This window comes from Fusarium subglutinans (genome assembly GCF_013396075.1).
Source record: "Fusarium subglutinans strain NRRL 66333 chromosome Unknown NRRL66333_c0000008, whole genome shotgun sequence".
Classification (NCBI taxonomy): Eukaryota; Fungi; Ascomycota; class Sordariomycetes; order Hypocreales; family Nectriaceae; genus Fusarium; species Fusarium subglutinans.
The window spans coordinates 59,699-83,555 of NW_023502071.1; the positions used below are offsets into that span (position 1 = coordinate 59,699).

Below are 23,857 nucleotides of genomic sequence, written 5' to 3' on the forward strand. Positions count from 1 at the left end.
CTCTTGATAGGACCACCACTCCCATCTTCAAGATTCGTATAACCCAATATCTACAACTTGGGCTTCAGTTCCAGCTTTCTCTCAGCCTCTTTTCTCTTTCGTCTCCAGCTCTCCAACCTCGGCGCCACCATGTCACTCCAGATAGTCAACCACTGCGGATCAAATGCTGGCAACTTACGTCCAGATGTCCCTTCAGCAGGCTCTCCAGCAATATCACTCAGGTACTCGAAGAAGCCTTCGTAGTCAGGCGCAATAGAGTAATAATCCTTCCCTCCTCTCTTCTCGCTCAGACGTTGTCGCTCCCATTCCACTTGCTCCGGGATAGAGGGCAGTGCCTTTGCACGACCGGCAAGAAAACGAGCGATGGCTACGCTTTGCCACTCATATGCTCGAAATGTGAAACCTCCTCCGAGCTGCCAGAGTCAGTCATTTAAGAAGCAGTTAGAAGTTAGAAGACCTACCATTCCGACGAAGGTCAGTGTTGGATCTTCAATATTCCACGTATGTTGATATACACCAGGAAGTCGACGATACGCATTCTTGACACGCTTCTGAACCGCGGGAATGAAAGGGAAGCTGAAGGTATAACCAGTCCCGTAAATGATATGATCTATGTTGTCAAGGTATGAACCGTCGGTGAAGTGCACACGGCCAGTCTCTGGATCGAATCGTTGAATGGCTGGCTTGATAGCGATCTTGGGATGCTCGAAAGGAACCCACCCAAAGGCTGGGATGGGCTGGTCTCTTATGGAGGCGTAGACCTGTCCATCCACGACATCCAGGATCTCATGAATGATCTCGATGGAGGAGACTGAAGCTCCAACCACAACAACTCGCTTCCATCGTCAGCGTTGGACCGATACAAGACATCGGATATTGTGCTTACCTTTCCTTTATATTTGGACCCTTCTCTGAAGTGCTTGCTGTGACTGATCGCGCCAGGAAACCTCTTATCGAATTCCAACAGCCCTTCGACCTCTGGAAACCAAGGGACGTTGTAATGGCCTGATGCCACGACCACAGCGTCGAATGTCTCTCTCCACCAGTAATTTCGGCCTTTCAGTACTTTTCGAAGAGTTACAACCCACTCTCCATTCTCTTTCTCGACTCTCTCCACTGTCGTCTCCAGTTCAAGCAACTTGTCATGACCACCGCGAGAGAATATACCCTCTATGTATTCACGGACAACAGAGTGATGTCGAAACAGTGAGTCTGGTCCGTACTCATCTAGAGTCTTCTGTGAGAGCTTCTTGGGAAAGGGCTCTTGAGTGTAACTCATGATATCAGGCGCAATGTTGCTGTGTAGATTCTCATGGATTGGGGTGTCCGAGAATCGATGTTGATGGCTGTTTACCGCTTCAGAGATTGTTGTAACAGCTGGTATATTCTCAGGAATAGTGGCTTCATTGTCAGCCTCTCCGTTAACTAGCCTCTCCAAGGAAGGGATCCCTGGTGGCAGATGTGGCGTATGAATCCTATGAGACCGTGAGATGCACTTCCTTTCAAAAAAGAGAATTTGTCTTACCAAGTTCCCCCAACAGCAGGCCTGCGATCGAACACCCGGATGGTATCGAACGCTCCCTCTTTGACAAGCGCATCAGTTGCAATGGCACCTGCCGGACCAGCTCCAACTACAGCGACACGGCGAATTTTATGAGGCATTTGTGAAACGATGAAGCTCAAGAGAGATGTGGAACACAGATGAATTGGAAAATGTAACGAAGAGAGGCTATGCGACTGATATAGGTAAACGCAGTCGACACTGAGGAAGACTCGGGGCAGTTATGTCCGAAATCGGGTTGAGATATTGCGCCAGATGCACGGTGATTGCGTTCATGCACGACATTGTAGCACGCAAGAGCTCCTGTGTTCCTCATGATTCCGTTACGACTGAGGAGCGGGGAAGTTCTCAGATCAATATCTTGTGTTGCCATGCCAATCTTATCGACGCCAATATGTATTGGAGGACCAGTAATACTTGTCGCTATCGAATGGATCCCAATGATTCATTTCTGATGGGCTAAGCTTTAGACATCATCATCAAGACAGATTTGGCATGTATAGAATCTGTGGCTATAATGATGACTCGAGTGGTAAGCTGTCGCCTCTTGCGTGATCGGAGGTCGATAGCACGCCAACAAACGACCCTCAGTTGGCACGAATCACGTTTTAGACCATTCTGCAACTCATAAGAGTCATTATGTCCTAGCAGCATCTGCTGTAAGTGATTGTACCTTGTGATCTTGAGGAGGACTCGGCTTTAAACGAAATGGCATCACGAACCTTCAGATTTCCTGTTACGTTGCTGTCTTGGGCCTACATCGTCCTGGACAGTCAACCTTCACTGCCAGTCATGAATTAACAATGTGGTTATATTTTAATGGAGATCTCTTGCCTATGTGAGGCGCATCGGCTTGAAGCACTCCATGATAGTTGATGGCCTTCGGGCAATCTGTCTTGAACTCTAGCGAAGCAAACTGGAGAGCTTTCTAAAGCATGACAAGCGTCGTAGGATGTTAGCAGAATCTCTCATAGGAAAATTCACTGATATACTAAAATACTATGTAGTCGAGCCGTATGCGCAAAAATTGTGTGGCACCAGGATCAGTATCTTACGGGATGTTCCCAGCGTCATCGCAGGTGCAATAGTGCTATGGCCTCGTGCCGTGTTGTGTAATGCTTTCATGGCTAATCACCATGGCCTTACTATCTAAAAGATACATATATCAACCAGTATCTTATCAGTGCGGCATATAGGACCAGAAAACCCATACTCTGTAGTAACGAATGATACGTTGGCAATGGGACCGAGACCTCAGTTGGGCCAATCAACGGCTATGATACATACTGCCTCGAAGTTTCGCAGACTGTGTAACAAGGGTTTTGATGTCAAGGCCTTGTTATATTAGGCCTCGTGCGCCATAGTACTGCTTCATTAAGGCTGATATCAAAAGCATCGCCTTGCGACCTCCAGACTTAATCATCAGCTCTCGGGGCCAAGAGGGTCATAAGAGTTCCTAGGCCCTTCAACAAAACGGTATTTCACCTAAACCTTACTTCTCAGACACCCTTCTCGTCGGACACATCAGCTTGGTTCCGGTATCGCAAATTTTAGAACCGGCGCTCCCTTGCCAACTGCCGTATTTTCATCAAAGTTCCGACTCCAAGGGTGATGGCTTTCAATTTCAAGGACGCTGGTTTGAGGCGGGCATTAGGTGGCCAGGCCTTGTGACCTTTGCAGCCTCCCTGGCCGGTCCGATAGTCTCGTTCGCCCTCCATATTTAAGGTTCTGTGGCAAGACCTTCAAGTGTAGGCTCAACTACTGAACCCCTCCTCCATTGTATCGGTGTCTGTATGTAAGAACTCCATCATGGTTCCTTGAGATGGAAATTGTGTCACTGAAGTGATACGGTGCAGAGGAAGCTGTAAGCTCACGAAAAATGTCTAGTCAGGCAAAATGGCCAATTGCGCCTTGCTCCAACATAGACAAGAGTTTCCGAAGTCAATCGTGGCTGTAATTTTAACATTCGGACTGTAGCAGTGTAGATCATGGGATCAAGGAGGATTAGAATTAATTCCCCCCCAACCGCAGCAATACGATTACGCGTGCCGATATAAGGTGCCCTTTGCATTGACCTCAATCTCGATTTGTGACCAACCATAACCGACGGCAATCTCCTACTGTCAAAGCTACCGAGCCATCAATGTTCGGCCATGGCTGGCGGAATGTTCAATAGTCAAAAGCCTCCCACCAATTCGTCGCGATTGGTGACGTGGAAAGGCTGGAGGACGACGTAACAATGCTATAGGCATTACCAGCGCATTCTTTGTTGGCAGCACAAGCTAGTGGTGTGCATTCTTAACATGCTACGGTAAATCAGGCACAGCAACTGTCTATGGAAGGCAACCCCCCGACAAGTGCTGCATCGCTAGCGCTACACACAAGCATTCCAACACGAAACAAGACGGTGTGCAGCTGAAGGGTGTAGACTGATTGGTCTATCTGGTTCTTGTGAGGGGTTATCTCGTCTCCAACTGGAAATCTCGATTAAGCTTTCGCTGATATCACTACCGAGCTGCCCCAGGACTTTCTTGTCCGGGGCGTGCAGCTGCAAGCACGGTCTTTGTCGATCAGTTGCCGGCTTATCACGGTATCCCGGTCCGGCTTCAGCCTCACCTTGTGGTGTGAAGGCCTTATCATGGTGGGAGGCGAGATCGCCGAAGTTTGTTATCTCTTGACCGAGCATTCACCGCTTGTTTGTTCAGATCATCTCACAGTGGTCAAAGAAGGGTTTGTAAAGTAAAGGTCTTGATTTCTATCTAAGAAATGTGGCAGGATGCAATAGTATAGCTAATTAAGCATCTGCTGGGTCATAATCTGTCATGAATAAACAATGCAATCTTGTGTAAAAGAGCAAAACTCGCTTTTATCTTGTAAATCCACCCATGCAATCCAAATCAATCTGTAAGCCGTTCCCGTGTCTAAACAACAATGGCCTTGTGCGCTGGCCGGATGTCATTGCCCGATGAGTAGTTGGCAGAGCTTGTAGCCTTGGTGCTGATGGTGGTCTGGGGAGCCTCCTGCTGAGCGGGCCAGATCTCGTGGCCAGCCTCTTGCTCCTTCTTGTGGTGGTTCTGGAGCTGCTCTCGGATGCTCTGCTGGAAGAAGAGAGGACCTTGCTCCATCTCGGGGTGCATCTCACCGTTGATGAAGACACCAGCGTTGACGTTCTTCTGGGCGTTGGCGCAGAGGTACTTATCCTCAGACATGACACGCTTGTAGAGCTCAGTGATGAGGTTGAAGTCCTCGTCGCTGGAGTTCTTGTTGCGGAAGAACTCGTATCGCATGATGGAGCGGGAGGGGCTGAGAGGAACGAAGCGCTGGATCATGAAGAAGTGAGGAGAGATGTTGGTGGAGGCATTGGGGAGGTAATATGTGACAGCGATGCGGAATCCGCGGTCAATCTGGTCCTGTCGCTGGGCACCAAAGTGCTGGATGTAAGACTTCTGTGTCTCGACCCAGTAAGAGTTGAGGTCGGCGATGGTGGGGATATCAGGGTGAGCGACCTTGCAGTGGTAGCACTCGTTGTAGTTGTCGGCAAGGATCTTCCAGTTGTAGTCGCCCTCCATCTGCCAGACGTGATCGAACTGGTAGTCCTCAAAGTTGTAGTAAGAGAAGCGCTCATGTGTGTCAAGGTTGTCGAAGTCATCCTCCCAGGCGACCTCAGGGGTCTTAGCGCCGTCCATGTTGATCCAGATGAAGCCACGAGCATCAACCTTGACGTGGATGGGGAGAAGGCCATTCTGCTTCTGGTCAAAGCCAGTGCTGGCATCACCGTGGTCACCCTGCTCGGGAGCGACGATGGGGAAGGTACCGAAGCGGGTGATATTGTGGAAAGCGTTGATGTTGCCATCCTCGTCGCGAACAATGACAAACTCGAAGTTGGCCATCTCATACTTCAGCCAGTCACCAGCGTTGGGGACTCTGGCCTGGTGAGTGGTAAGGAGCCACTTCTTGGAGAAGATGGCGCGCTTCTCAAGCTCGTACATCTCGACTGAGGTGTACCATGAAGCGGGAAGGGCACGAACGGCGCTCTTCTCAGTGACAGGGCTGGCAGCGGGAGTAGCAGAGCCGCCGAGGCCAAAGTATCGTTTCAAGAATGACTGGGCCATTGTGAATGTGATTGTGTGTGAGAGAGAAGAGGAGGAGGAAGAGTTGGATATCTTGATGAAGATAAGAGTGAAGATGTGAAGACAGGAGATAAGGACTCGAAGTCTTATATAAAAGTCTTGTTGGTTAGAATGGTAGAGTAGTGTTTGTTGATGATGATAATAATTCGATTGAAGTTGGATCTAGACGTCTTCTAAATACTTCCTTTGCATCTGGTGCATCTGGCACATCTGAAGCTAATCAGGGCGTGTCCATACTCTATCGCCAACATTGAAAGCACCCCCTTGCCACCTGATACCTGACGCCGTCTCGTCTCGATAGACTGAGTTGTTGCTCGCAATCAGGTGGCCCTCTGTTCCGGTGTTGGCGACCGGTCACATGATCGGACAGGCTATCTTTGGGGCCCGGCTAGCAACATTCACCCCCTTTGACAAGCCATGTCCGGCCTCAATTAGGCCCTCCAAGAGTCATAGATGACGGCCTCTTAGTTAGTGTTAGTCTGCGCATTAACTTCTCGATTAGGGGTCTCGCTGCTGTCTACGCTACGGCGAGGTGTAGGTATTGTGTTCCCCCACGCCAAAGCAAACCAACCTCCGTGTCTTGGTGATGTTGCAATTAGACCGTTCCGGACCTGCAGAATGCCCAGACACGGAGTAAGGTCTTCGTGTTGAAGATCATGAATTTCTAGAAACCGGCAGTTCCTTATCGGAGCTTCGAGATTGATTATTTTTGGCATTTCGGTTCAAGTTGCTGCTTTCTCGAATCTCCAGAAGTCCTGGACAAGGCTGAAACAGAATTCGGTCTAAATGCACCCGAGCACATGATCGGAGGTGACGAAACATTGATGTCTGCATTGCTTGTTCCTGATGGAATTCAAATGCCGGAGCAGTGACCGCCTGAATGGTCATACGGACACAGCGATTTCGTAACAACATCCTCAATCGCTGCAACGCTTTCTTGTCAATAATCAAAACGGATACGGCGGAGACCGATTGATTGCAATTGCTGATACATGACCGCAGAAAATCGATAACGGCCCGCCTAGTCTTCAACTAGAGAGAGATTGTTTCTCGAGGAGAAGCAAGTTTAGGCGAGAGTTGTAAAGAGCTGGAGCTGGTCTGTGCCGGCAAGTCCGGGGTACGGCAGGGCATGGCTAAGCGTGTTTGGGTCGTATCGTTGAGCTAACCCAAGATGATAGATCTAGGCCTGGTCCCCGACTCCAGAAAATAGTACACTCAAAACTCCATCACGAGAAATATTTCGTGGTAAGATCAACCGATGGCTCGTGTATGGGGTCGCCGCTTGATTCTCCCCACGGAGGTTCAGGGCAGGCCCAGGCGAAATGAGATTTTCCCGCTTGATCTTGCTCTTCTTCATTCAAGATTTCATGATGAAGCGCGGCGCTATCAAGGCAGGGCCTTTTGGGTAAGAAAACGAGTGACAATGGTGAGTAAAATTGACTATCGTGACTTTAGCATTCCCGCGGGAATGTGGTTTTTAATACTCAAACAGCGAGCCATAAACCTCTACACATGAGCAGATTGACATAGAGTATATCGTATGAGTAACAATGGGAAATGAGTTCAGAATCATTCGTTTTCTAAGGATAAGTGACATCAGAATCGTTCAAGTTGCGAGATGCTCTCGAATAGTTGCTCGTTCTGGCTTAAGAATTGTCAACAAGGCACGGATCATCTTCAACTTGGTAATATCGTCTTCTCACGAGACAAGGTCAACGATGTAATCGTACGAGAGCACTGAAAGAATCGTATGTTATGAAACGATGGAAAGATATGTCATGCTGCACCAACGACCTCTCAGGGATATGAGTTGAAATTTGTTGTATATACCATTGGACTTCTTGCCTTTCATTCAAAACTTTCTACTTCCTTTTTTCAGCACCTTGAGATGACTTTATGGGCCCTGAGCACGACTGTTAAAGCAGTTCTAGCTTTTATGCATTTCTAAGGCGCGCTTCACTTGCCATAAATATCACTCGGGATATTCTTACTTCAGAGCACAAGCAGTCAATGGAAGAAAGAAATATTGAGAACATCACTCAAAACTACCCTGAACCTCTTCGACAACAACACGTCTAATGGCCAACGATAAGCTCAGGCACGGATAGTGTAAGCGAGATGAGCCTCACCGTGATCATCGTCAACTCTTACCCTGCAATGAACATCTCGATCTAGCTATCGACGCCATGTTGCTCTCCTTCCTAACTACGTAAGTGAGTAGAAACCCACTAGAAACCGCAAGGAAGTGAGCAAAACACTTGACATGGAACAAGTTTTGGAACATCTTTGCTGGGTTCAACGCGTCACTTGGAGATCTGCCGTTAGCCGCCGATGATGGACTCAAGATAACACCCAGATGCTGAAAATAGACCGAAATCGGCAGGATTCACACATTTCGAGCATGTTGCATGATCACGACAGCTTCTCGAAGGCATTGGTGATACACGTGGGGGATGTGTTGGTATGGCACGGTTGCGCCACTCCGGGGTTGTAGATATCACAAAGACGGTATCGAGGACCGGGCGTTGTGTCACATCACGATGGCCCTATCCCCTGATATCTCGATGGTCAAATGATAGGATAAGAAAGGACTAGCGACGCGAGGCAGAGTAGCATTGGCCATGTGTTGGTGCCTGGGCCTCCATCTGGCTTCATCACTTCTGGGGTAGGGATGACGAGTGCCGGCATCTTCTATCCATCCGTCGCATCGCATTGCCACGCACGCCAGCAAAAACGTCGAGACCACCATCTGTGGATGGGCATTGTGCATCGTGCATGGGGAAGTGGACCAAACCGCATCAAGATAAGCAAGACTCGCAGCGGTATCTTGACAGATTACTAGGCTCACTTCGCTACGGACCATCCGAGCTAAAGATGGTGTGAGGCATTGGGAGAGAGCGAGATAAGTCTTGGAGGCCCAACTAGTTTGGATCTGTTTTCCTCTGCATCTGAAGCAGTGACCAACCCCTTGTCTTGGTTTGATGCCGATTGAGGTTGACCGAGTGCAAATTGTGCATGAAGCTAGGCCCGAAGCAACGCTAGGGTTACGCGTTATCTCTGCGTGCGGAGAATCAAGAGCCAGCTAATGATATCAATGATCTCCATGAGCCGTGGGTACCGAGTTCCAGTGCGGGGGAGAGCCCAAAATATGGAGATAAGGCTTTTCCTATTACGGGATTTGGCTTGCAACTCGTACATGAAGGGATGGGAAGGCTGGATGTAGGCGTGGATAACCTCATGGTGAGGTGAGGTGACTGTAGACCAGCTGATTGTGGGATAAGAGGATGGTTGGAATGGGATGGGATGGTCTTGGTCTGGTGATTTGTGAACAAAGGCCACCAAAATGGTGGAGGAGGCGAAGAGAAGGGAGGCTAGACACCCAGTTGGTCAATGCAGAGACATGAAGACATCCGTAAACACGGTTCTCAGTATTGTTCATCTCATCGAGCTGAAAGCCATCCATCGTACGATATTCATCCTTCAACATGAAGTTATCACGGCTTCACGATAATCGCCAAAAACAACTCCAAGATAGCGAGCCTCACGTGATCGGGTTTCTCTCTGCCCCATACCCGGACTCCGGCTCTCAGCTCCGGAATTCCAGATCGGACCCGGAAAATGACTTTTGGTGAGAGACGTCCGGAATACGGTGGCCACCGAGACCGGCACAATCTCCAAGGCGGGGTGATAAAAGGCCCACTGGACGAGGTGAAATACACGATCAATTCACTTGGTGGTTATACATCGTCTCTGTTACTATTACAGGCTATCTGACAGACCAATCCTCACAATATCTGTCTGCCAATAGCATTGCACCGTTTACAATGGCCTCTTCATCATACCTAATCGTGGGAGCCGGTGTCTTTGGCGTCTCAACGGCCTACCAGCTCATCCAAAAGTACCCCAATGCTTCTGTCACAATTGTCGACAGAGATCCTTACGACGGTGACAACCGCGTAGCTGCATCTTGGGATTGGAACAAGGTCGTTCGCGCAGACTACGATGATCTCCTCTACTGCCGTCTCGCTCTTGAGGCGCAAGACATCTTCGAGTCTGATCCTCTCTGGATGCCTCACTTTCACAAGGCTGGTGTTTTCTGGGTCTGTCGCAGCGACTACGCTCAGGATGTTATCAACAACTACAAGAAGCTGGGCCGTGCTTCGGACATCCAAGTCTACACCATCGAGGAGGCTAAGAAGTTGTATGGCGGTCTCTACGAGGAGGCTGACTACACTGGTGCTAAGGAGGTCCTTGTCAACAGAAACAGTGGCTGGGGAGCTGCAGGCGACTCTCTGCGCGCTGTGACACGCGAGGCTATGAAGTTGGGTGTCAAGTACATCGTTGCAGATGTGGCTACGGTGCAGATTGAGAACGACCGCGCCACAGGCATCCAAACGGCCAAAGGCGAGATCATCTCGGCTGACACAGTTATCCTGTCCACCGGAGCATACACAGCCAAGCTTCTGGAATACAGCGCTGCACGCCACAACCTGCCTGATCTCCGATCCGGTGATCGCATCACAGCTGCTGGTATCACTACCGGCATGGTCACGCTTGATGACCAGTCATTCGCCAAGATGAAGGACATGCCCGTTGGCTTCCAAGGATATACCTACAAACACAGTGAGTTTATACCCGGGTGGCATACACCTTCTAGAACATCAACTAACGCTAGCTGCAGACTCTCCCTTCATTGGCAGTCTGCCACCTACCAAGGATCGAGAGATCAAGTGGTGGGGCCGCAACATCTTCAGCAACCACCGGGCAGTCCTCCCTGGCCGTGTCGTCTCCGCACCACCCGATGAGAAGGACTACGCTCAATGGAAGGTCCCCAACTCACTGAAGGAAGACATTGACAACGCCAACCGTCTATTCTTCGGAAGCAAGGGTGCGCACTGGAAGTACGAGAAGCATCGCATCTGCTGGTATGTATACCCCCCATGACGACGAGAAAAGACCGACTGACACCGAACGTTACAGGGACGCATTCACATCTAGTGGAGATTTCATCATCTCCCCGCACGCAGGTGCCAAGGGTCTGTACGTCGCAACATGTGGCTCATTCCACGGATACAAGTTCTTCCCTGTGCTGGGCAAGTACGTGGTGCAGATGCTCGAGGACAAGCTTGAGCCTGAGCTCAAGGAGAAGTGGGCTTGGGACAGGGAGCGGCCCGATGCAGCTCTCAACTGCGAGTTCCCCAACTCGGAGATGAGGGACTTGTTGGATCCCGCTGCTAGACTGTAGAACCCAAGGTAGCAATACATAATAGAAGCATGTAAAGAAGGACGGATGGAAGATCAGGGAATAAACAGAAAGGGAGGGTAACATCCTCTGAGGGGAATAACTGCGGGGAGACGAGCCAGGGATTAGTTAAGGGAGACATGATTGGGCGTTGGACGGCATAATTACGAGCATAATAAACGAATTGAGATTCTTGTTACTACCATGACATGACCAAAGTCATCCGTGATCGTCTCTGCCAAGCAGAAATGTCCTAAGCCAAGCAATGTTTAAAGTGCGTTGTCGGAGTAAGCTACGTAGAGATGCAGATGTGCGTATGTATCTTGGGCATCTCCTCACCTCCACTCTTATCTAGCACCCTGGGCTACAAGGGTGATCCTTGATCCACAGCGCGTTATCTGTCCCCGAAAGATCTCCGTTGGTCGGAACGAGGCGGGAGCCAGACGAGGTGTGTCTCGGTGAAGGGCCAAGGCAGAGGGATAGGTTATTTCTGGAAGCTCTGATAGAAGGTAGGCGCAGGGCAGGGCAGGACAGGGGATATAGAAAGTTTAGAAGATAATAAGCGGTATGACCGAATGGCTAGAGATAGGGAATTCTAGGTACGGTACGGTACGGTGAAGAGTTTTCACCTTGGCTGCTCTGGGAAATGACTCGATAGATGCAGTGTAGTGATTTTACTATCACCAGACCAAAGATATCGTGATGGCAAGTTATCCCACGCTGTATCTTGTTGTGCTGTGCTGTGCTGTGCTGTGCTGTGCTGTGCTGTACTGTACTGTTGCTGCAACGGATGGATTAGGTTGGATTGCTGGGATGGATGTGCTCTGTATTTCCCTCTCAGTGGGCCTCATCACCTCTGACCGGGAGTCACGCTATCCACGCCCCCTTGTTCTCTTCAGGCACTTCGCATTAGCCTTGAGCCATTCCATCCAATCCCTGGAAAATCCGCTAAAGCTTTTCTTCTTCGTACCAAACCAAACCCCGCGTTATCAGCAGCGCAGCGCAAGGGCCATGAGTATAAGGACGCACGCACGCAGTCTGTTTAAACCAGTAGGCAGTGCGGGGTTTGCAACAGTAGCTGTAAGCCATCCCAAACTGCACTGTATCCTACAGCAGAGCAGGCGCCAAAAGTTTCCAGAGGTCTAAGGGTAAGGTATTTAGTGGAAGCGGGCCCCTTTACAGCGAGCGAAACAAGGTTCACCAACTCCTACGCCATCAACTTTTTTTTTAATTCACTATTATTATCATCATCCTTCTCGTGTCGGGACAATCCCTCCCTCCCTCCCCTTCCCTCTTCTCTCTTCCTTGTCTCAGACAATAATAATACATTACTTCAAAATGTCGAGATCTTCAATGTCACCCACCGAGGAGAACATCAACGCCAGCAGCAGCAACAACAACAATAATAATCCTCCCACTAGCACCCGCGGCAGACGACGCTCTCACCACGCCTGTCTGACTTGCAGGTTGGCAAACACCACACACACTGCGATGTCGCGTCTATCACAGCTGTACTGATTTGAGAAACCCAGACGAAAGAAGACCCGTTGCCCAGGCGAGAAGCCAGCATGCTCCAGCTGCGTCCGCCTCAAACAGTCGTGCTCCTATCCCCCGGCGATCAGGCCCTCTCAGAGCGGTCCTTCGGTACGTTGTGCATGGGGTTTTGCACACGCAAAATAAACATAACTTGACGATTTTAACTAGGAGGAGAGATTGGCCCATCTGGAGGAGAAGCTTGACTTTCTGCTCAATGGAAGCTTGTAAGTACTTTTTGTTATCTCTGACGCTTACTTATAGTGGGAGGGGTTCTAACTTTTTGGGGCGTTTGCAGGCCTACGTCACAACAAAAACAGAACCAACACCACCAGCAAAACCATCACCATCAGCAACAGCTCGACTCGGCGCTCGAAGAAACGACAGACACGTCCGAAAAGTCATACTCGGGCGTGCGCAACACGCGCGAACATAGTTACCCTACAAGCCATCCCTCAGTAAAGTCCGAATCCGAGAACTCGTCTCTGCGACCGAGCCATTCCGATATCGCTGTTGGCATCGCGTTGTATTTTGAGTACTGCCACCGACAGCCAATATGGTGTTTTGAGCGCGACGAGGTCAGGGACTTTGGGTCTATGCATGATGAGCTTGCTTGCAGCATTCTTGCCTTGACGTTGCGATTCTCTGAGAATGGGGACCAGGCAAAGTTGTACGCCAACAATGCCAAAAGTCTCATCATGCTGAGGATCGCCAATGGGACTGTAGATCTTGCGACGCTCGAGAGTCTCTGTCTTCTCTCGTACTCCTCATTTATTGGTATGTTTGAGTTATTTCCGTTGTCGCGACACATGAACTAACATTTCTAGATGGCAATGTGCACCTTGGCCAATTCCACCTCGGCCTTGCGCATCAATTGTGTCGCTCTGCGATGCTGGACGTTGACTCGGTTTACGGCATGCAAGATCCCATGTCGGACCGCAAGAAGAGGCTATTCTGGAGTCTACAGATGCTTGAGCAATCTTACGGCCGACAAGAAGGTCTTTTGAGCGTCCCGACAGAGATCTGGCGCCCGGCCTACTCCACGACTCGAGGCTCAATGTCAGATCACGACCCACGAGCGCCCAAGCTGCCCAGAGATGATCTCGGTTGCCAACACCAGAATGAACCTGGCATCTGGAATACGAGCGTTCATCTTGGATGGGTCTGGAGTCAAGTGCGAAAATACGTCTCCGATTGCGCGCACAACAACATCAAGGAGCCTTGGCGACATGACTCGATGTACGCCAAAGTCCTCGCCGACTTTATGGAGACAGAGAACAGGATACCCATGTGCCATCGCTACGACACTGTCAAATTTTATGAGCGCAAGGTCGAGGACCTGAAGATACACCGCGATTACTGGGCGCCGTGGTTAAAGGAGCAGTTCACATACCACGTCATTCCGACCGTATTGAATCATCCTTTCTTGTACATCGTGGGAGCGCAACACAACCCCAACCTCGCCATCCCAAACACGTTTTGGAGGCGATCGTCAGAATTGGCACTGCTGCATTCCACATGGATCGTTCGCATGATCGACATGGTCGTCGATAAGCAAGTACCGCTTGCAGATCCTTTCTTCGGCCACGTCGCTGCCATTGCGGCCACGGTGCACCTGTACTACTGCTGCGCTGCTGCGGCGCGATTGAAGCACAAGTCCAACACCGACTTTGCCAAGTGCAGGCGATTTTTGAAGAACTTTATTCCCACTTCAGCAGCTTGCAGAGCATTGGTATGTATATACTTTTCTAGCTATCGCATGAGTTTGCACTTACAATTGACAGGACCGCAACCTCGACAAGATGACGCGCATCGCTGCAGGTACATCAGACAGCATGGACGTTGAAGACTGGATGCCCTCAAAGATCTACCTCAGCGTCCCTCTCATGTGGAAGATTCTCCAGTTCAACACCTTTGCAGACTCTCACGAGCTCCCGACGGCTGGACTTCTCAACCAAACCCTTGTACCAAACACCACAAACGAGGATGCAAATGAGAACATCACGCTGGAGATCATCGTCGCCAGCGCACCCGAGATCACAATCAACACTGCAGACGGCGGCCAAGAAGCGCCAACGGCATCTTACAAGGCCCCGCTGTCGTCGCAGGGTCCAGACTCTGCGCGCGACACTGTCTACGATGAGGTACCAGTAGACGATAACTTGACGTTATGCACAACGCCATGGCTCTACGCGGACTCGTCGCAGTTCGTCAACATTGCCGACATGGGCTGCGATGACCCCCAACCTGCCCTGAGCGAGAACAGAGGGCCTGCATGGTGGGAGGGTGAAAATTTTAGTAATATCATGTTTAATCACTTTTAGGAGTATGGTAAATGGATCTTGGGTATGGACGGACAAAAAGGTTAGGGTAGGGTAGTGGAGATGTATAGGAGAGATACATATAGTCGAGCCGTCGAATATTCTCTTGCTTAATTGAGACGTCTAGAAGACTGGGCGGATTACCTTCTCCCGTCATTCCATGCATAACGAGACTTGCCATTCCCTGTTCTAGATCAACAGTGCACTGTCTCCCGAATCCTTCTCTCCAAATCCCCAGTTACATACAGAGCAAACAAAACAGGGCGACGTTGCAGGTCTTCTCTCCACAATGACAGAAGCCGCGCATCATCCATCTCCAAGCCCCGTCAGTGAGTGAGTGTAGACTGCGAATGCCCCCTGCTCGCTCTCCGATGAGCGTCTCGATATGGGGGGCCGGGGTAGCCGAAACCGGGCAGATTTCCTGGGGAAGACGCCGACCGAAGCAAAAAAGTTGAAAATGCGGGGGAGAGAAGGTTGCCGGAGATGGAGAAGACGCTAGACATGCACAGTGTGTCCCTCCCTAGCCAAGGTGAGAGACCGAGTGGATGAGAAAGTGTCGAGGCGTGGGGACCGTGCTTGACTACCTTAGTACTTTTTTGCTTAGAGAGAAGCAAAACAAAGAGTCTCCTCCCGGATTTCTATGTGTCAACATGTCTCCATAAGAGGAAACCGGGCGTCTACACAACCTGGGGTAAACCGGGGAAGTCGGGGTATATTTCAGGGCCCCGACGCGGGGGAGTTGACAGACAGGCTAATCTGGCGATATTGGGAGAGGCGAGGCGGGTCATCCGGACAGTCTAGATTTTCATCTGACGATGCACAGTTTTTGGTGTTGAGTTTAGCTTCATGGCGCAATGCACATCAGAAACCCTCCCTCCCTCCCTCCCTCTCTCACCTGAGTCGGGTTTCGTTTCACCGCTCCACTTGAGCATGCCACGACACGACACGACACGACATGGCGGTTGGATATTCGTATCCTCTTGGCAAATGTGGTCTACCTACTCGGTTCCATCGGCTGCAGAGGGAGGCCGGAATTCCAGGGTCGACGGCCTCTCTGGAATGGGAAATTTGGTACGCCGATGGGGCGCCATGCGATTCAACGTGCCTGGCAACCAAATAAGCCAAGCTTTTCTGGCTGTCAAGATGATTGGCTTCGTCGGACAACCTTTTGGAACGCCTGGTATTATTATTACCGGTTATTTCCCCGTCCTCGACCATCGTGAACTCAATTGGTGTCGCCTCAATTGGGTTAATCCTGAGGAAACACGGCACGAAGAGCCTATCGAGAGAGGCGAAGAGTCGCGAAGGGAACAACACCAAAATGCCATTCATTGAAATGAGCGGTAAGAATGACTACCGATGACAGCTCGACGATAACGAATGCGCTTCGTGTCGCTCTCAATTGGTGTAGAAATATAGCAGGGAGGGGGTCTCAATGCCACGAGATTGCACAAGCGAAGCACTAACGTCCCTCGCGAAATGAAGGCATCGTGAAATGTGACTCTCCTGCAAAAGGTCCCATGACCAATTTTCTCGGGGTGTTTTTACTTTGCTTTGCTCTTAACTTGCAAGGGTAAAAATAGCCTTTCCTCTTCGCTATGACAAGTCCGGTCCCGTGGCAGTCCAGCTGATTGCCATTCCCCCTCCCCATGGCAGAAACCTCATGCAACCGCAACCGAGCGGCGTCTACCTACCTGTTTAACCTTTTCCATTGAGCATGGGTCTTTGACGCTTCGATACATAGTGGTCGTTCCTCGCCTGCACGATCCGACATCGCGCGTTCTATTCTCTATCTCGTCTCGTTATCACGCGTCCTATCATCCCCAGCACGGGGTCGACCGGCACTTGATGCCCGGTCCACGACCAAAATAGATCTAGACTCGTCCCGTTATCTCTGCTCCCCCGCATGCCAGGCCCGGAAAACGCAACACCATAAACACACGCCCTCCACCTCTGAACGGCGCCGCCTCTCCATGCCGATCACGTGAGCGCTCCCGCAACCGGAGGTTCTCATGTTAGTTGCTCTTATCGTAACCATGACATAGTGACAAGATACTTTTGAGGATGATCTCAGTAAGGAGGAGTGCGGAGTTGTAGATTGCTGATAGAAAGATATATTTCGACTAGAACCTTTGATCTTTGCCAATAGAAGCTTCTGTGTTGGAAACCATTCTCATCTCATTCTCCTTTTCCATCTCATCCCTTACCTACATCACATAATAGCAGAAATGGCACCCTCACCGCGGGTACTCATCATTGGCGCTGGCATCGTCGGCGTCAACGTTGCTGATGAGCTGGTCTCTCGCGGCTGGACCGACATCACGGTCCTGGACCAGGGACCTCTGGACATGCCTGGTGGCTCAACATCTCACGCCCCTGGCCTTGTATTCCAGACAAACACATCAAAGACTCTCAGCAAGATGGCCACATACACAGTTGAGAAGCTACTATCACTAGGCTGTTTCAACCAAGTCGGTGGTCTAGAAATCGCTACTACTCCTGCACGACTGGAGGAGCTCAAGCGAAAAAGGGGATATGCTTACTCTTGGGGCATAGAGGCGAATCTCATCAGCCCTGACAAGTGTCTCGAGTTGTACCCTTTGCTGGATAAGAGCAAGGTACTTGGTGGTCTTCACATTCCTACTGATGGTCTTGCACTGGCTCGTCCTGCTCAAGCGAAGCTAATTGAGCGAACACGAGCAGCTGGTGTCAAGTATCACGGGTCTACAGTGGTCACATCCATCGATCACCACGATGGCCACGTCTCAGCTGTTCACACAAAGAACGGAACTTTTGAGGCTGATATCGTCATCTCGTGTGCTGGATTCTGGGGTGTTGAGATCGGAGCCATGGTTGGCTTGCCTGTTCCCCTGACACCAATGGCTCACCAATACGTGCACACAAAGTCAGTTCCTTGCCAGAAGGGCAAGAATGAGGAGCCCAACGGTGCTAAACTTCCTATCCTTCGCCACCAGGATCAGGATCTTTACTACCGTGAGCACGGCGATCACATCGGTATTGGATTCTACGGCCATCGCCCAATGCCCGTTGTTGCAGCCTCACTTGGCGAGACACCCAAGAACGTCGATTCCCGAAACATGCCATCCAGCCTCCAGTTCACGCCCAAGGACTTCGCACCTGGTTGGGAGTTGTCGAAGGAAATCCTTCCTGCTCTGCGAGAAACCGAGATTGACCACGGTTTCAACGGTATCATGTCTTTCACCCCCGACGGCGGCCCTCTCGTCGGTCAGGCTCCCAACTTTGACAACTTCTACGTCGCTGAGGCTGTCTGGGTCACACAATCTGCTGGTGTCGGTAAGGCACTTGCTGAGCTTCTCACTACGGGCCGATCTGAGATCGACCTCTCTGAGTGTGACATCTCCCGCTTTGAGCAAGTTCAACTTTCACCTGCCTACGTCGCCGAAACAACATCTACACAGTTCGTCGAAGTCTACGATATCCTCCATCCTCTCCAGCCCAAGGAGTCACCCCGTAACCTCCGAGTCAGCCCCTTCCACCAACGCCAGCAGGAGCTCGGCGCCTACTTTCTCGAGGCTGGTGGTTGGGAGCGCCCTCACCACTTCGAAGCGAACGAGAAGCTGCTCAAGGACTTGCCTGAGGCTTGGAAGCCTGTGGAGCGAGATGCTTGGTCTTCTCGATACTACTCTGCTGTTTCGGCAGCTGAGGCCTGGAAGACGAGAACTGCCGTGGCTTTGTATGATCAGACTCCTATTAGACGGCTGGAGATCACTGGCCCCGGTGCTGCTGAGCTGCTGCAGCGCTTGACGACCGGTAACGTTGCTGGAAAGGTCGGCAAGGTGACATTCACCTTACTCCTGGATAGCCATGGTGGTATCAAGAGTGATATCTTTGTCGCTAGACTCGGAGAGGATCTCTTCCATCTCGGTGTCAACGGTCCTGTCGATCTTCACTACTTTACCCGCGAAGCCAAGGTCCAGACCAAGGCAAGCCCTCACCGAGCAGTCCAGGTCCGCGACATCACCGGTGGCCTCGCTGCCGTTGGAGTCTGGGGTCCCCGTTCAAAGGATCTCATCAAGCTCGTCAGCAAGGACGACTTCTCCGACCGAGCCCTTCCTTACTTGAGCGTCAAGAAGGCTGAGATCTCGGGCATTCCCGTCATTGCTACCAACTTCTCCTACATTGGCGAGGAAGGCTGGGAGATCTACACGACTGCCGACAATGGTCTGCGGCTCTGGGATGCTCTTTGGCAAGGTGGCCAGCCTTACGGAGTCATTGCTGCTGGCCGAAGCACCTTCAATGCTCTCCGTATTGAGAAGGGCTTCCGATCTTGGGGCACTGACATGACCACTGAGTACGACCCTTACGAGGCTGGACTTGAGTTTGCTCTCCAGCCAGGCAAGGATGGCTATGTCGGCTACAACGCTCTCAAGGGCCGTTCGAGCGAGAAGGTTTCTCGCCGCATCCGCGGTCTCACCATTGACGATGGCCGCTCCGTCATCCTCGGCAAGGAGCCAGTGTTCGTCAAGGGCCGTGCCGTGGGCTACGTGACAAGCACAGCGTTCGGATACAGCGTTCGCAAGCCCATCGCCTACGCATACCTACCCAAGGAAGTCCTCGAGGGCGACAAAGTAGAGATTGAGTACTTCGGCAAGCGCATCAAGGCCACCGTTACATCTCTACCCTTTTACCAGCCCGAGAAGAGCGCATATGGCCAGACCTCAGAGGCCAGCTTCTCTGCTCGTCTGTAGATTATGAACTTTACGATTTCCTTTGTCAATGGGTGTTTCACTTTGTTTCCGCGATTGGAAGAGGGTTTTGTGATGCTGGAATTCCTAGATGGCGGAGAAGTCATGTTATGGGAAAAGTCTTAATACGCAGCTCACTCTTGCATAATGAGCGATTATTTCTACTAGATGTTAATGAGCCATGTTTTACAACTGTATCACGTTGTGTCTGGTGACTGTGCTACCACTTTGTGCTATTTGTAAGTCGGCATTGAGTCTTTCCGTGAGCTGTCTTGGCTGACAAGGATAGTGATCCCGGCTGCCGTTTCTGGAACATCCCAGCAGACATGATAGGTCGCGATGCAAGGGCTAGCAGAAAGAAAAGAGGGATAGTTCGATTCATAACGTTGCTTCTCAGTTTGCTTATCAATTCGTCTTGATTCAGACTTGGATAACAATGGTCTTATAAGTCATACCACGACGAATCATTAGCTCACCGGCTCAACGGCATCTAGGATTCAAGAGACAGTCCTTCGATAGGAGACGAGATGACTAAAATGCAGGCTTTCACGACGGATGGCAAAGGAAGCGGGACTGTCCAGTTGATTCCTCGTCCAAGCCCACAAGAAGGAGAAATTCTTGTCAAGATCCACTACGCGGCTCTAAACCCTGGTGATTGGAAACTCGTTGAAGGCGATGTGTTGGATGGACCAGCACAGCCGGGTCTCATTGCAGGCTGTGACTTCGCTGGCACCGTCGAGGACCCCAACGGTTCAGACTGGAAGAAAGGCCAGAGAGTTGGCGGCTGGGTCCATGGCGCAACCTTCGAAGGTATCGGATCTTTTGCGGAGTACATGAACATCGAAGCATCACTCGTATTTGCCGTGCCCGACAACATCAGCTTGCAGCAGGCATCGACTATCTCACTTGCTTTTGCGACAGCCACGCAAGCTATGTATCAGCACTTGTCGCTACCTGAGCCCTACCAGTCTGAAGAAGACCGAGTGGATTTTCTGGTGTACGGTGCTTCCACGAGCGTTGGCCTGTACGCTGTCCAACTTGGCAAGCTTAGCGGTCTTCGTGTCATTGCAGTGGCTTCGTCCAAGAACCATGACCTCCTCAAACGGTTGGGTGCCGAGGTGACGGTTGACTACCACGATGAAGATTGGGTTGAACGTGTCAAAGAGGCTACTGGAGGGAGATTGAGATATGCCCTCGATAACATTGCAGATGGAGGCTCCCCAGAGAAAGTAGCCTGCTGCCTGGCTTGTAGCGCAGGATCTCATCTGATTGCTCTATCGCCGCTCAACAAAGAGTCTCTTCACACTGTCAATCCATATGTCAAAGCCGAGTCTATGCTCGCTTTTACTGTCTTTAGCAGGGCATTGGGCGAGGAATACACCGTGTTTGATAATACAGGTCCTGAGACGCCAGACGAGAAAAGTGCTTGGGAGAAATACCTACGACTAGTAACGGGGATGCTGGAGAGGGGCGATCTTGAGGCAAACCCTGAGGTAGAAGTTGGAACTCTGGAAGACGTTACTGAGGCCTTTCGGTTGAGCAGAGAAGGGAAGCTGTCGGCCGAGAAGGCCGTTCTGAGGGTTAACACGGAACTTGGAAGGGATGGGTAGAAGTGACACGAATGAGAACGGAATGACAGTACGTCCACATGAACATTGTTATTAAGCTATTGATGACTGTCCGATTATCATGGAGATTCCAATATCGTTCAATCGATGTTGTTTCGGCTAGCCAAGCTAGGGAAGGCAAGAAAACTTAGGACCTTGACCCTAAGCGATAAGAATATTTAGGCGAATACAGCCTAATCTTAGGAGGGTCTTTAATAGATTCGTTTTAATACCCGATATCACGGTCTGACGTTTTCTTGCTCCCCGAGGCCAAGATATCGATATGTTTCCTTCTCCACTGAATGCCGATTCCGCGGGTGCGGAACACTCGCCTACCTGCTGTTCGCGCTATAGCAGATAGCAACTTATCAGGGTGGCGATAAGGCGCCAGCTGTTAGCGTACTATCATGGCTCCACGGTTCAATCACTGATGTCATCCCCTGGAAACCTGTTCCACCATTTCCAATGTGTGCACGCGGTGGCACGGAATGGGCTGCAACTAATGCAAGCTAAACATAAACAAGGCTTGCCCGTTGCGTTATTCTGCCGTTTGATAGAGCTTGTTTAAAAAATCCTTATCGTCGTTTAGATTCGATGTGCGATGAGTTGCGCTGATCGTTTTGGGGACGAAGATCAGGAAAACAAGGACAGTGGAGTTTGTTCACTGCAGCAGGGCGCTAAGTGTAATAAGATTGTTGTTATTATTGTTATTATTGTATTATTTAACGTCCCACTAGGCTTCCCCTAGCCAATCTTTACAAAGAGTAAAGAGATATACTAAGCTAGCTAAAATAGGCTATTTTACATATAGGCCAGGTAATAGCCTACTAAAAATAAGGCTTTATAAGGCTACGTATCTAAATTATAATAGAATCTTAGTAACTCCTTTGCCCTTCTAATTCTAAAAAGGCCTTATTTCTAGGGCTTAGTCTCTGTTAGCAAAGGCATATAAGTATAGCTATTACCGCCTATTTAATCTAATTATTTAGCAGTTAAATCGTCTAAACCTATTCTTTATAACTACTAGTAGTTATTTCCTTAGGTATATTAGCTTACCTATTACTAATTAACTAGGCATGCCTTCCTTAATTAAGAAAAATATTAATATAAAAGAAAAAAAAGAAAGTATTTTTATTACCTGGTTAGGCAGTTAACTTACTTCTAGCGTAAGTTTTAGGCCCTATTTAGTATTATAAGCAGATCTCTATAAAAAAGCTTATTACCTCTATAAACTTAATAAAGTCTTAGTATTTTCTGCCTATTATTTAGTTAATTTCCCTTTAAGGCGTAGGTATAAGCCATGGCCTTTTATTAGGGGCAATTTTTTAATAATAGAAAAGATAGTTAGGTAATTTCTGCTACCTGTAGGAGCATTTAAGTAGGGCATTATTATGCTAAAATCTCTTATAGTAGTTAGTAAAGTCTCTATAGCCTGTTCTGGCTACTAGTAAATAGCATAGTAAGTATCTATAAAGGCTAAGCTTTTCTCTTAAACATTTTAGTATAGCCTTAAGGCCAAGGTTCTTATAGCTATTAGGGATATTAGTAGTCTACTAGTTCTTAAAATCTTTCTTTATTCTGGCTTTAGCCTATTTACAGATATAGGCTAGTATTAGTTAGGCCCTAGGTAATTTTAAAAGTTTATAGCCAGCTTTAGCTAGGGCATTTACTTATTTATTACCTTTAATATCTATATACCCAGGGTACTATTTAACCCTAATAAGACTATAGGCCTAAGATATTTATTAAAATTTAAAAAATATATCCTATAAGGAGTTTAAGGCATTTTACTATAACCCTTTAGCTACTAATATATTATCTAGGTATATAGTTATATAGTCTTCTAGCTAGGCTAACTATATAGCTGCTTTAAGGCCTTACAGGGCGCCTATTGCCTTTATATTAAAGACCTCTGCCTTTCTAAGTTACCTATTACCTTTACTAACTATTAGCCCTAATTAGTAAATTATATATTTATAGCCTATAGCCCTAAATATTAGCTATAACCTATTAAAGTATATAATTAGGTCTAGGGTATTAGTAAACTATAGCTAGGCATTAAAGCTAAGGGCTATATATTTCTTTAGGTAGCTTCTTTTTAGTAGTAGGAGGTATATATACCTTAGTGCTATAAGTTTAGGCTATAGTATAATAAGAAGGAGTTTCTAGGTATACTTAAGCTATATTAGACTATATATTTTATTCCCCCTTATATCTTTTAGGCTATTTAAAGTAATAACTAGCAAGTACCTTTTATCTAGTACTTATAGTTATATATAAAAGCATTTTTATTCTGCCTTTAGTATCTATTTAGCTAGTAAAATACTACTTTCTTTATATAGTACTAAGGTAAGTATTATTTTCTAAACTAAAAGTATAGCTTATATTAAGTCCTTAAGGGCACCTTTTATAAGCTATATTAGGTAATTTGCTTTAGTATTAACCTATACCCTGCTATTATCTCTATTAGCCACTACTAATATATACCTATAATTAACTATCCTTAAAGTGCTCTTTCCTGTATATTACGCTTTAGATATGTATATTACTATAAGGACCGTATAGGCAAGTATAGCACGTTAAACAGCATCTGGTCAGGGCCTATAGGCAGTATTAGAAAAGCCTTAAAGCAGACTAGAGACTATGTAGGCTTTAGCTAACCACTTTATTATATAGTTATAAAAAGTAAGCTTCCTATTAAACTATATACTAAGCTATCTTATTTCCCTCTTTACT

At 48.9% G+C, this 23,857-nt stretch overlaps 6 protein-coding genes across 6 annotated transcripts; 4 read left to right on the forward strand and 2 right to left on the reverse strand.

Annotated features, from left to right (window-relative positions):
• Positions 1-50: 50 nt before the first annotated feature.
• FSUBG_1464 (flavin-containing protein) lies at positions 51-1,662 on the reverse strand (the record flags this gene model as incomplete). Its single annotated transcript, XM_036679133.1, has 4 exons — positions 51-413; positions 462-836; positions 887-1,475; positions 1,526-1,662. The coding sequence occupies 4 exons, from the start codon at positions 1,660-1,662 to the stop codon at positions 51-53; spliced, it is 1,464 nt and encodes a 487-aa protein (XP_036542938.1).
• A 2,820-nt stretch (positions 1,663-4,482) lies between these two features.
• FSUBG_1465 (cytochrome P450 monooxygenase oxidoreductase) lies at positions 4,483-5,673 on the reverse strand (the record flags this gene model as incomplete). Its single annotated transcript, XM_036679134.1, has 1 exon — positions 4,483-5,673. One exon carries the CDS (start codon positions 5,671-5,673, stop codon positions 4,483-4,485), a length of 1,191 nt encoding a protein of 396 aa, XP_036542939.1.
• A 3,503-nt stretch (positions 5,674-9,176) lies between these two features.
• Positions 9,177-10,936, forward strand: FSUBG_1466 (fructosyl amino acid oxidase; the record flags this gene model as incomplete). The annotated part of the gene is made up of 4 exons (XM_036679135.1): positions 9,177-9,319; positions 9,500-10,314; positions 10,373-10,616; positions 10,672-10,936. The coding sequence occupies 4 exons, from the start codon at positions 9,177-9,179 to the stop codon at positions 10,934-10,936; spliced, it is 1,467 nt and encodes a 488-aa protein (XP_036542940.1).
• A 1,335-nt stretch (positions 10,937-12,271) lies between these two features.
• Positions 12,272-16,122, forward strand: FSUBG_1467 (C6 transcription factor; the record flags this gene model as incomplete). Its single annotated transcript, XM_036679136.1, has 7 exons — positions 12,272-12,399; positions 12,466-12,577; positions 12,638-12,693; positions 12,765-13,243; positions 13,294-14,198; positions 14,251-14,764; positions 15,611-16,122. The coding sequence occupies 7 exons, from the start codon at positions 12,272-12,274 to the stop codon at positions 16,120-16,122; spliced, it is 2,706 nt and encodes a 901-aa protein (XP_036542941.1).
• Positions 16,123-17,015: 893 nt separating this feature from the next.
• FSUBG_1468 (dimethylglycine dehydrogenase mitochondrial precursor) lies at positions 17,016-19,517 on the forward strand (the record flags this gene model as incomplete). Its single annotated transcript, XM_036679137.1, has 1 exon — positions 17,016-19,517. One exon carries the CDS (start codon positions 17,016-17,018, stop codon positions 19,515-19,517), a length of 2,502 nt encoding a protein of 833 aa, XP_036542942.1.
• Positions 19,518-20,050: 533 nt separating this feature from the next.
• On the forward strand, positions 20,051-21,124 carry FSUBG_1469 (toxD; the record flags this gene model as incomplete). The annotated part of the gene is made up of 1 exon (XM_036679138.1): positions 20,051-21,124. The coding sequence occupies one exon, from the start codon at positions 20,051-20,053 to the stop codon at positions 21,122-21,124; it is 1,074 nt and encodes a 357-aa protein (XP_036542943.1).
• Between the last annotated feature and the right edge of the window lie 2,733 nt (positions 21,125-23,857).